The sequence below is a fragment of the Marmota flaviventris genome, chromosome 2 (assembly GCF_047511675.1).
Source record: "Marmota flaviventris isolate mMarFla1 chromosome 2, mMarFla1.hap1, whole genome shotgun sequence".
NCBI classification, from domain to species: Eukaryota; Metazoa; Chordata; class Mammalia; order Rodentia; family Sciuridae; genus Marmota; species Marmota flaviventris.
Window position 1 is genome coordinate 121,844,624 of NC_092499.1, and position 13,022 is coordinate 121,857,645.

Consider the following 13,022-nt stretch of genomic DNA (forward strand, 5'->3'; position numbering starts at 1 on the left):
TTCTTTAGACATCTGCTCTGTGCTGGATACTGAAGTAGAGACTTGTGTTAATATTAGAAAAATCAAACATGACCCTATAGTCAATATCAGATGGGGAAGATAAGTTCATCAAATGAGTATAGTGCAATTGTGTAAGTGCTATAATGAAGGCAAATATGGGTACCATTTGGTGCTAGCACAGCTAACTAGTTGTAGGAGATCCAAAAAAAGCTTTATTTGTAGCTAATGTTTAATAAGCATTTAATACTTCCTGGCAGTATTCTAAAATCTTTACATTTACTAATTTAATCCTCACAACAATTATGTGAGATCATCATATCCCCATTTTATAGGAAACTGAGGCAAAGAGAAGCGATGGTAGAGATGAGATTGAGACCTGGGCAGGATAACACAGTCTGTGCTCTTTACCACTGCAGTCGTATGAAGGCTTTTAGGAGGAATTGTACTTTAAGCAGAAAACTTAAGAATAACTAATTAAAGGCTAATCAGGTAACAGGGTAAGAGGCCCTCTAGGCAGAGGGAATAATATGTTGGAAGACTTGAAGTCAGAGAGAGCAGGGTTGAGTTTAGGTAGCTGAAAATAAGGTGTAAATGAGTGAAGTATGTATGGCTAGGGAGGTAGATCAGGCCACAGAATCAATTCCTGGTAAATCAACCTGAGGAGTCTAGTTTACCATATGCTCAGGGGACAGGAAACAACTGAAGTGTTTTCAGCAGGGGAATAACATATTATATTTGTATTATGAAAAGAGAAATGGATTGGAGGGGGCAAAATTGGGTTGGGAAACTTTCAGAATAATAGAGGAATAATGGCATATTGGTATTGATGATGGAAAGGACTAATGAATATGGAAGATGCCCCATTTAGCAGGAAGAATTATTATGATTTCAGAGGCTGATCATATGTGAGGGGTGAGATCATGGTTTGGACAGCTTGGTAGAGAGTGGTGCATCCCTTGAAGAAGTTGGAAGAGAGGAATTATGGGGCGGGGCTGGAGGAACATGGGGGAAAGATGAGGTAAGGTTAGGATTTGCTGAGTTGGAAAATGTTTTGATGAGACGGGCAGAGTGAGCACTTACATGTGCAGATGTAACCAATTATAGGTCTGTAGCACTTAGGAAAGAGATTTGAACTGGAGATATACACAGATGTGCAAAATATGGAAGTCATTCTCATATAGGTGGTAAATTAAGCCATGGATTGCAGAAGGAAATAGTCAATAATTTAAAACATTAGTGAGAACAAGTAAGGCAAAGCTTGAAAAGTGTTGGTACTTTTGGTGAGGGGGCGGGAACCAGATGCAAGTAATTGAGGCATGATGAAACATGAGGGATTAGAGAAGGTAGTGGCTAGAGTGGAATGTGGGGCAGTGGCTTTAAGACAGGAGTTCTTTAAAATTGGGAGAGCCTCAAACAGGTTTCAAAGTTGATGAGAAGGAAGGAGAGGTAAGGGCAAGATTGGAAACACTACAGTGCTGAGTGGGAATTGCAGAAAGACATCTGAGTAGATTTGTAAGAATGATATCTAGAGCCCAGGTGAAGGGATTAAGACCCAGGAGGAAGGGAGGACCCTCCTGTTTCCATTGTAATAGGGCAGGGTCAGGAATCTCTGTGTTCTGTCAGGAGGAGAAGCAGGTTCTGATGTTGGCTTTAGGTTCATTGAGAAGGAGGAGGTGAGGCTCTCTTAAAGTAGGTGCATAATGGTTGGCAGCTTGAGAAACATCAGGATATTTGAAATAGTTGACATGGAGGGTGAGAATGCTGACAAAGAAGGCATAGTAATATTGCTAAGGCAAGTTTTGTGGACTCCGGTAAGGCCAGTGACCAAAAATTTATGGATGTCACTGACCTGCATTAATATATTTTAATTTAATAAGCACTGTTTTGAAGAGATTGGGATTCCTTTTCTGGGCAGTCACATTGTTAAGTATTTCAGTAGTTATCTTTGAAGTTTAAGAATTTGGCTGTCTTTCCTCCTATAACCATTGTTTGTTTGTTTGTTTTGGTACTAGGAATTGAACCAGGGTGCTTTACCACTGAGCCACATCCCTAGCCCTTTTTATTTCTTATTTTGAGATAGGGTCTCAGTAAGTTACCTACAGCCTTGCTAAGTTGCTGAGGCTGGCTTTGAACTTGCGATCCTCCTGTGTCAGTCTCCCGTGTCACTAGGATTACAGGCATGTGCCACTGCCCCTGGCCTCCTATAACTAAGAGGGTCCTAAAGAATAGAGAGGCAGTGGGTCATAAAATAATAAAATGAAAAATAATTTTGCTTTACAGCTTTTTCAGTAATGAATTGTATTTGTTGACTCTTTATTCTGTACTACTCTTGTACTTAAAATAGGATTTTTGAGTGACAGAAGATTATTAGATAGAAATATAACCTGATATTTTCCTTTCTTCTTCTTATTGTTATTTTATTTTACTTTATTTTATTTTTTCTTTTTGGTAGTAGAAATTGAACCCAGGGGCACTTTACCACTGAGCTACATTCACAGCCCTTTTTATTTTTTTTTAATTTTGAGACAGGGTCTTGCTAAATTGCGAGGCTGGCCTCGAACTTGTGATCATCCTGCCTCAGTCTCCAGAATTGCTGGGATTACAGGGTTACGCCACCGTGCCTGGCCAGTGCTATTTTTTTTGTTGTTGTTAAAGCAGGAACAGGGGTGGGGTTGTGGCTTAGCGGTAGAGTGCTCACCTTGCACGTGTGAGACCCTGGGTTCGATCCTCAGCTCAACATAAAAAAAAAAAGCAAATAAACAAAATAAAGATATTGTGTCCATGTATAACTAAAAAATATTTTTTAAAAAAGCAGGAACATATTTGCCAAGTGAAATCTTATAGGTCTCATATTTAAAACAGCTATAAATGGTGGTACTTTGATGTGAGCTAATAATTAAGAACCCAAACACTGGAGTCAAACTACCTGGAGTTAGAATATGCTTCCTAGATATGTAACCACACAAAAGTTCGGTTTCCTCCTTTGTAAAGTCAGGCTATAGTACTTGCATCATAGAGTTTTTATGTGTTTTAAATAAGATACTACCTGTAAAGTAAAACTACTTTGTACAGTGCTCTATAATTGTTAATTTAATACATCTGGTTAAAACAAAGCTGAGGGGTGTGTTCTAGCAGCCCTGATTGCCTGGTTCCAACTTAACCTGTGTAGTGGTTCCTGAGGTGCCTTCCAGGAACTCTTCTATGAAGGGTAGTTTGAAAACTTATGATCTAGTTCATCCTCCACCATTTCATATGAGGAAATTAGGCTTCAGATTGAGTACTAACATTTTAAAGATCACTAGGCTCCATACAACAGCTAACTGCTGAATTAAGCCACATAATTAAGATCTGAGGACAGAAAGGTAAAACACTGACTTAGAAGGAAGCTTAATATTTTTTAAATTATAAAGAAGTCAACTGAGGGGTTTATTCTGAGACCTATGGAGAGCTCAGCTGAAGTTCTGGATTTCAGATTTTTGTTCTGGATTTGAGATACTGCTTCCCCTACATTTAAAAATCTCAGGACTCATGAAGAGAATGAGTTAAAAGCCAGCATCGTCAAATTAATGAGACCCTAAGAAACTCAAAGGGACCCTGTCTCTAAATAAAAATATAAAAAAAAGGGGTGGGGATGGGAATCAGTTGATGAATGCCTCTGGGTTGAATTTCTGGTACTAAAAAGAAAACAACTCTCTCTCTCTCTCTCTCTCTCTCTCTCTCTCTCTCACACACACACACACACACACACACACACACACACACACAAAATAAAGAAGTCAACTGATTAGCATGCCCTTTTGATGTATGTAGGATTTTTAGTAAAAATCTGATCTGCTAGATGAACTGAGGGTTGGCTTTTTGTTTTGTTTTGTTTCTGGGGATTGAACCCAGGGATGCTTTACCACCAAGCTACATCCCCAGGCCTTTTTTATTTTTTGTTTGAGACAGGGTCTTGCTAAGTTGCTGAAGCTGGCCTCAAATTTGTGATCCTCCTGACTCAGCCTCTTGAATCACTGAGATTACAGGCATATGCCACTGTGCCTGATGTGAAAGGGTTCTCAGCTATTTTATTTCATTGTTTACTTAGAAATTGAATTTTGAACAATCTTTTAAAAAGCATATGCAACTCTCACTGGAAGTTTAAAAAAGTCTCACACTTCCTTATGAGAAGTACCCAACTTATTTTATGATAGAACTATAATTTTCAGCAAATATGGGCCTTCTGCCACCAAATCTTGGATTTATTCTTCAAATGGTGATGGAAATCTCATAATTTTTATGGTAAATGATGTGTGATACATAATAAAAAATATGATGTCTGATATATATTGGTAATAGTTACTAGCAATTCTTGTGAAATAGTCAAATCATAAGTTATGTTATTGGTTCTTAATTAGAAAGTCTTTTATATTGTGCTCTTCTGCTTAAAAGAGAAAAAATATATAATTAATTCTTCAGATGTAAATTTTAAAAGTAACATTGTATTAGATATTGAGCCTAGAAAAATGAACAGGTATGGTATTTGCTTTCCAAGAACTTCTTTCCATTCTAGAAATTGTGAATTCTTATGAATTGGCAAACACCCCCTAATCCCTACACTGGGGCACTTTACCACTGAGCTCCACTGTTGACATTTTTAATTAATTAACGAATTTTAATTTTTAATTGTAGTTGGACACAATACCTTTATTTTACTTACTATTTTTATATGGTGCTGAGGATTGAACCCAAAGTCTTGCACATGCTCAGCAAGCACTCTACCGCTGAGCCATAACCCCAGCCCAGTTTTTAATTTATTTTTGAGGTAGGGTCTCACTAAGTTGCCCAGGTGGCCTCAAACTTATGATCCTCTTGCCTCAGCCTCCTGTGTGCTGGGATTACAGGCCTGGCTAATACAAGAGTTTTGAGAAACCATTTGTATCAGTCTTTATAAAAAGCCTTGAAAGCTTGCCTATACTTCTTAATCTGCTATTTCTGGGAATTTGTCTTAAGAAAGGAATTGGGGGGGGGGCAAGGTACTAGGGATTGAACCCAGGGGCACTTTACTACTGAGCCACCGCCCCAGTCCTTTTTATTTTTTGAGACAGGGCCTTGCTAAGTTGCTGAGGCTGACATGGAACTTGTGATCCTCCTGCCTCAGCCTCTTGAGTTGTTGGGATTACAGGTGTGTCCCACTGCACCCAGCAAGAAAGGAATCTTGAGATGTGCATAAAGATTTCTATTTTAAAAAAAAATATTTATTTTTTAGTTTTAGGTGGACACAACATCTTTATTTTATTTTTATGTGGTGCTGAGGATCAAACCCAGCACCCCGCGCATGCTGGGCAAGCGCGCTACCGCTTGAGCCACATCCCCAGCCCCGTAGATTTCTAATTTTTAATTTGAGCTGCCTCCTTTCTTACTAGAAATTTTTTATTTGTAAAAAAAGAAAAAAGTTCTATAAACAGGAACTTGATTTGGCAGTAAGCAATTCTTATTTTCTGTCCTTTCCTTGCTACCTTTGAGTAAACAATAAGGTGAGAAAAAGATAAGAAAAGACATCTACTGGTACCACAATGTAGTGACTGCTTCCTCTGGTGCATCCTGCTATGATGTCTTCTTTCTTCTCCCATCCTCAGGATAGTGTGACCCTGAAGCATTTCTACCTCTTGTTGCATGTCCCAGGGTCTCGGGCCCTAGCCGTGATCTTGGTTCTTTGGGGGTTAAGCAAGTGTAGAAGGCTGGGGATGAAGTGGTAGGGATAAGTAGTTTAGGGAAATGAGGTATCCATCTTGCTGCAGGTTGGACAGAATCTGGCTTAGGAAATCAAAGCTTCCAGAATAAGTAAACTGGCCAAGTTCCAGTCAGAGGAAGGGCCGTTCTACACCAGAAGGAAATTTCATCTGTTGAGGTTGAGTACAAACATTTACTTAAGAGGATTGTCTTCTCTACATTGCTTATAATAATAAAATATTGTGAATAATCCAGATCTTACACTGGTAAGCCTATATACTATGATAACAAAAAGGTGAAGAATATGATAACATAGCAATTGATATTTATAATATAATAAATGAAAAAAGCATAATTTTATGAAAACTGCATATTAGTTGTGTAACCAGTATTATCCATTGTCTTATTTCTGGCTTGCCTTCAGACCCTCCTTGTAAGTTTCTAGCTTTGAGTAAATTTCATACTATGCTTTCTTTTTTTAAAAAATTTTTTAGTTGGAGATGGACACAATACCTTTATTTAGTATTTTTTATGTGGTGCTGGGGATTGAACCCATTGTCTCACGCACATGCTAGGCAAGCCCTCCACCATTGAGCCACAACCCCAGCCCTTACTATGCTTTCTTTATTCCAACTCCAGAGCTGAAATTTTTTGCTGAATTAAACCACACAATCATGCCATTTGATTCTTAGTTCCATTTTCTCATTTCATATTGCCATTTTCCACAAGGGTAGGTCTAAAGCTTGTAGTGCTGACCTTCCTCATCTTTTCACATGACAGAAATACCTAAACTTCTTTTCTTTCCTTCCCTTGACTGTATTTCATGATCAGCAGACTTCATTTTGTTTCTCTTCATTATTTGAAAAATTCTTCTATTGTATAATGTACATGAATAAGTCTTATTTCTTGTGAAATCTTTGAGCATGGGGGTTACTATCTACAAGTATTTCTTTTTAATTCAGAGGCATATTTGAGCAGTTAAAATTCCAGTAAAATTGCTGTTTATTGTCATTTTTTTTCTTTTCTTTCTTTTTCTTTTTCTTTTTTTTTTTTTTTTGGTATTGGGGATTGAACTCAGAGGCACATAACCACTGAACCACATCCCCAACCCTTTTTTGTATTTTTAATTTAGAGACAGGGTCTCACTGAGTTGCTTAGTGCCTCACTGAGTTGCTGAGGCTGGCTTTGAATTCTTGATCCTCCTACCTTAGTTTCCCGAGCTGCTGGGATTATAGTGTGCACCATCATGCCTAGCTATTGTCATATTTTAAAAATAGATTTCCTTTATAATTTTAGTATTGAATGTTTTTTGCTAAAAGCAATAAGAATCAACTTTAGTGCAAAATGTGGTAGCACATACCTACAATCCCAGCAATTTGGGAGTCTGAGGCAGGAAGATCACAAGTTCAAAACAATTTTCAACAACTTAATGAGGCCCTAAGCAACTTAGTGAGACCCTGTCTCTAAATAATAAATAAACAAATAAACAAACAAATAAGTAAATAAATAGATAGGGCTGGAGATGTAGCTCAGTGGCTAAGTGCCCCTGGGTTCAATCCTTGGTACAAAAAAAAAAAAAAGAATCAACTTTAGTAGTTGTTTTCAAACCCTTTATTTCTGAACTTATACTGTTTAGTATAGTGCTCCTTAGTGTGTAATTGGTGGTAGAATTTGACCAGTTCCTACTCTGATGATTAACATTTTCCATCTAAGGATTTTAAATTTAGGTATATATAACAGTTACACATTGAACATAGTCTAGTGGCAAAATTGTTTGAAATAATTTTTAAACATTTTCTAGCAATAGAAAACTCATCTCGGGGGCTGGAGTTGTAGCTCAGTGCTGGAGTGCTTGACTTGCATGTGTGGTTTGATCCTCAGACCATACAATCAATCAGTCAATCAATCAATAAAAAATATTGTGTTCATCTACAACTAAAAATAAAAAAGAACTTATCTGCATTTCAGTTTTTATTAGGTGAGAATATTATTACAATGATAGACACAACCCAATTTTTACTATTGATATAAATGTATTTCAGAAATACATTTACAGAGTATTAAGTACAGAATATTTTCTTTAAAGCACAGAAACTTAACAATTAGAGTAAAAAAAAAAAAACCTATGAATAACTTTTTTCTTTTCCCCCCTTTTTAGGCTTCATTGCTCCGATTTCAGAGTACCCTGGTAATAGCTGAGCATGCAGATGACTCCCTAGCACCTATTACTTTAAATACCATCACTGCAGCCAAACATCTTGGAGGTGAAGTGTCTTGCTTAGTAGCTGGAACCAAATGTGACAAGGTGAGAAATTTTTAAGGTCAGCCATAGCAAATATAATCTCCATCAAGAGACAGGAAAAGATGGCAACAGAGAATTATGCTGAGGACTATAACCCAAACTGGGCTCTAATCCCCATTAAATGGCGAGTGTCACAACCATTACTGTGTGTGAAAAAGGAACTAAAAGGTTTGCTCACTAAGCATTTTATCTTTTGGAATGAGGTAGAATACTTGATTTAGTTCCACTGGCATCATCATATGCCATCAGGTACCAAGTAGAATGATAATATTTGAGTCCCCTTAAAGGTTAATAGCCAATCCCTTTTTGTGTTGATGGATATACTTACTAATTGCTTCTAATTCCTGAAAGTGGTAAATCTGGACAAAGTATCATGGGTGTTAATTTTTAATTGATAGGAGAATTCAAATGTATTATTCTTACCAAATTATAGCTGGTACTAAAAAATGTTCTTGTCATTGTTATAAATAAGATAATGAAAACTTTGAAAACCAACCCTCAGGAAAGATGCTGTAATGTGGGTTGCAGGGTCTGTGCACTGAGCTGCTGTGAAAATGAGTACTTCAGTATGCTCATGCCATTTGAGTCCTCTCATATTCTAAAGGAGTAGCCAAGTAGATGATTGAGAGTTTGAACCTCTTAGAAGAGTAAATCTGGACAGGGTATGTTTTTTTCTTAGGCGATTTTATTTTATTTTTTTACTAAACTATCAATGCAGGGCATGTGATAATTCAGGTTCTGAATGCTAGTGTAATTCCTTATATGAAATTGGTATTTTCAAAGAACGTATCCTAGCAGGTTTAGGGTTAATGTGGACTCATTACCTAACAACTATTAACATTTATTGAATCTTATATAGTTGATATTAACCACAACATCTGACAATATGGCTGAACTATCTTTTTTGTTTACTCAATTTTCAGATACATACAAATTTTGGATTTGTCTTGCTATAATTTTAAATATTATTCTAATATTGTCTTAACAATATTTGAAACGATATCTACTTAGTTACAGTGTTATGTCATGTTCTAATCTTAAAGAAAACAACAAATGCCTATGAATAATGTAGGCAAATTTCAACTTTGTATTGGGTTTTTTTTTTTTTTTTTGCTATTTATCATAAATAGAAAGTGATTCTTTTGTGAGGTGCCAGAAGATAAAAGATAGGACAGATGTGTAATCCCAGTGACTTGGAAGGCTGAGGTAGAAGGATCTCAAGTTTGAGATCCTCAGCAACTTAGCAAGACCCTGTTTCAAAATAAAAATAAAAATGACTGGGGAAGCAGTTCAGTGACAAGAGAGCCCCTGGGTTCAATTCCCAGTACCTGCCCCCACCACCCAAAGAAAGAAAGATTTGAGCCAGGCATGGTGGTGCAGCAGCTTGGGAGGCTGAGGCAGGAGGATTGCAAGTTCAAAGCCAGCCTCAGCAATTTAGTAAGGCACTAAGCAACTCAGTGTGACCCTGTCTCTAAATAAAACTTTTTTTAAAAGGGCTGGAGATGTGGCTCAGTGGGAAAACATCCTGGGTTAAAAAAAAAAAAAAAGAAAGAAAGAAAGAAGATTTGATAGGAAAACTCTGTCCCCATTTTATTTCTAGGGAGCAATAGCTACTTTGGAATTAACTTGGTTTTGTAATTAGAAATTCTCTTAAAATTAGAGAAGCTAAATACAGATGCATCCATAATAATGGGCCTCCTGTACAAGATAGTGTACTTTCAGAAGGTGGACTTTTGTGTTACATTCTTTCTTCATTGAATATTGTTGGACCATTGAGAGTGGGAAGGGGGCACAGCCTTTTTTGCCCAATCATCAGTGGATCCCTGAATCATCTTGGAGGTATACAAGCAGATGGTAATATGTCTGGTATGACTCTGATAAACAGAAACGGATCCTGCTGTATTAAAGATACTAAAAGGGAGAATTCTGATTGCCTTCTATATATAGAAAATCTGAGTGCCAAAAAGCTTCCTTAGAAACTTATCTTGATTCCAAAGAGGAAAAATGAAAAATTAAAAAAGAAAATATGACAAATGTTTTATTATAGATAAATATATGTATGTGGGCAGAACTCAGCAGTTGACAGTAGGCTGTATTATAAGATTTTATTTGTTGCTCAGCATTATTAATTTTAATATCCAGTAAGATGCAGTGAATTTTTAAGTAAGATGTTTAAGTCTTGTTTTTCATCTTATTAATTTTAATATCCAGTAAAATGCAGTGAATTTTAAAGTAAGATGTTTAAGACTTGTTTTTCACCTTTAGGAAACCCTAATTCTAAAATGTATTGACTGCGTTATTAATATGAGAGAGAGCAATGTTGATTTTGGTTTGTCAATTAGTACTTTTGTTTTTCAAGGTAGAATTTTTGTTGAAATTCTTTGTTGATAGAAGTTGGGGCTGGGATTGTGACTCAGTGTTAGAACGCTTGCCTAACGTGTGAGGCACTGGGTTTGATCCTCAGCATCACATAAAAATAAATAAATAAAATAAAGGTATCATGTCCATTTACAACTAAAAATATTTAAAAAGAAAAGTCTATGTAAGGTGAATACTTAGATCAGTTGGCAGAAGATTTTCTTTGTTTAAGGATTAAAAAAAAATAAAACAACAACATTTGTTTTATTTCTAAGTGTCCCTTTTAATAGGAATGATTTTTGTAGTTAACTTAAAATTTTATGCTGTTGATGGTGCCTCTATTTGGATATTTCTGATAGATGGATGATTAGAAACTTATCTTTTAATCACAGGTGGCACAAGATCTCTGTAAAGTAGCAGGTGTAGCAAAAGTTCTGGTGGCTCAGCATGATGCTTACAAAGGCCTCCTTCCAGGTGAGGTTTTGCATTGGAAAAGTGTGAGTTATGCTTGATTATATGAATGTGAAAATATTATGAGATGCTTTTTTATCAAATGTGTTTAATTCTCAGAGGAACTAACACCATTGATTTTGGCAACTCAGAAGCAATTCAATTACACACACATCTGTGCTGGAGCATCTGCCTTTGGAAAGGTAAGAAGACTGGGAATGTGGAGTCTCATGTCACCTACTTGAAAGAGTTAGATTTCATTGTGTTAAAAATGTATAACAGGGGCTGGGGTTTTGGCTTAGTGGTATAGTGCTTGCCTAGCATGTGTAAGGCACTGGGTTCTATTCTCAGCACCACATATAAATAAATAATTTAAAGGTCCATTGACAACTAAAAAATATTTTTAAAAAATGTGCAACAGACTTTGTTTAGACAGGTGATCCAGATTTATCCACATTAATGGGGTATTTTTGCTACACTTTATTTATTTATTTCAAGATTTTGTCAAATTTTCTGTTAAAATGCCATTTACATATTTTCAAATTTTGTCACAGAGATCTCTTTTGTTCTCTCAAGATTTTGTCATATGAGAATGCTACTCTACGTTTTTAAATTTTGCCTTGGAGAAAACTCTATTAAGGCCATTGTTAAATTATTTTTGTTTTAAAATAGTTGAAAAACAGTTCATTTCTGTGTGTGTGTGTGTGTGTGTGTGTGTGAGAGAGAGAAAGTGTGTTGTTTCTATTAGTGACCCATCTTTTTTCAACATATATTTTAGTACCAGGGATTGGACTCAGGAGTGCTCAGCCTCGGAACTACAGTCCCAGCCCTTTTTATTTTTTATTTTGAGACAGGGTCTCACTAAATTGCTTAGTCTTGCTAATTGGCTGAGATTGTCTTCGAATTTGTAATCCTCCTTTCTCAGCCTCCAGAGTTGCTTGGATTAAAGGAATGTGCCACTATGCCAAGTTCCTTATTTAGTTTTGGTGCATTACAGTTGTACATAATGGTGGGATTTGTTGTTAAATATGCATACATGCACACAGTATTTCCCCTTTCCTTACCCTTCTCCCTCCCCCTGGTCCCTTTCCTCTACTCTATTGATCTTCCTTCGATTTTCATAAGACACCCCCACTTTTTTTCTTTTTTCCTCTCTAGCATCTATGAAAGAAAATAAGACGCTTGACTCCTGAATTTTGCTTATTTTGCTGAACATAATGCTTTTAAGTTGTTTCCATTTTCCGGCAAATGACATACTTTTATTTTTCTTTAAGGTTGAATAAAACTCCATGTGTGTATATATATATATATCAAATTTTCTTTATCCATTCATCTGTTAATGGGCACTAGGCAGATTCCTGTTAGTAACCTATCTTAAAAAGTGGTTTACTTGTGTGACTGATGGATATTTAGAGCAGGGCATGGTGGTGCGTGTCTGTAATCCCATCTACTTGGGAGGCCTAAGCAGAAGGATTAAAACTTTCAGGCCAGTCTCGGCAACGTAGCAAGACTTCATCTTTACGAGGAAAAAAAAAAAAGAGGAGGAGGAGGAAGGGAGGGGGGAGCAGAAGAATAAGAATTTGTTCATGGACCGGAGATCCGGGCTGACTGATCCGCGCGGCCCACCCCGCGGCTACAGACGGCGGGGCACCACCGAGAAGCGACCAGCAAGCAGGGAGAAACGTTGCTGCGGGTTCTGTGGAATCCTGCCGGCTGAGACCCCACTAAGCCCCTGGCTGAGTTCGGGATTTCAGACAGGGAAGGAAGCTGTACAGTTCTATCCCCCACAACGGAAACTCCACCAAGGAAACCAGAGGCCACCATCTTGGAGAGCTGAAGTAACCACCGCCACTCTCCGACAGATTGCAACAATAAAACAGGTGTGTGTTACTCAACTCATCTCCCATACAGCGGGGAATTCGCATAAAATCTCTCCTAGGCTTTCTGGGGGAGGGATTATCAGAGCGAGCCTGCAAAAAGACACAGGGAAAACTAGAGACACCTGACCTTCAACTCCCCCTCCCATCAGCAGCAAAAACGAAACCTGTCTAGCCAGCGCTGGGGGAGGGGCAAGCGGAAAAAATCAAAACAATAGAGTGCCTGCCGGGGTTCCCAATAGCCAACTGTGCGACCGGGGATCCAGGCTGACTGATCCGCGCGGCCCACCCCGCGGCTACAGACGGCGGGGCATCACCGAGAA

The 13,022-nt window shown here is 37.5% G+C and overlaps 1 protein-coding gene across 2 annotated transcripts in view; it reads left to right on the forward strand.

Annotated features, from left to right (window-relative positions):
* Positions 1 to 13,022, forward strand: part of Etfa (electron transfer flavoprotein subunit alpha) — an 84,203-nt gene that overhangs the window by 9,965 nt on the left and 61,216 nt on the right. For both annotated transcript variants that reach the window (XM_071608498.1, XM_027925825.3), the window contains exons 2-4: positions 7,871 to 8,017; positions 10,765 to 10,846; positions 10,943 to 11,025. In XM_071608498.1, the coding sequence (XP_071464599.1) occupies positions 7,871 to 8,017; positions 10,765 to 10,846; positions 10,943 to 11,025 (312 nt within the window). The remainder of the gene's footprint in view (positions 1 to 7,870; positions 8,018 to 10,764; positions 10,847 to 10,942; positions 11,026 to 13,022) is intronic.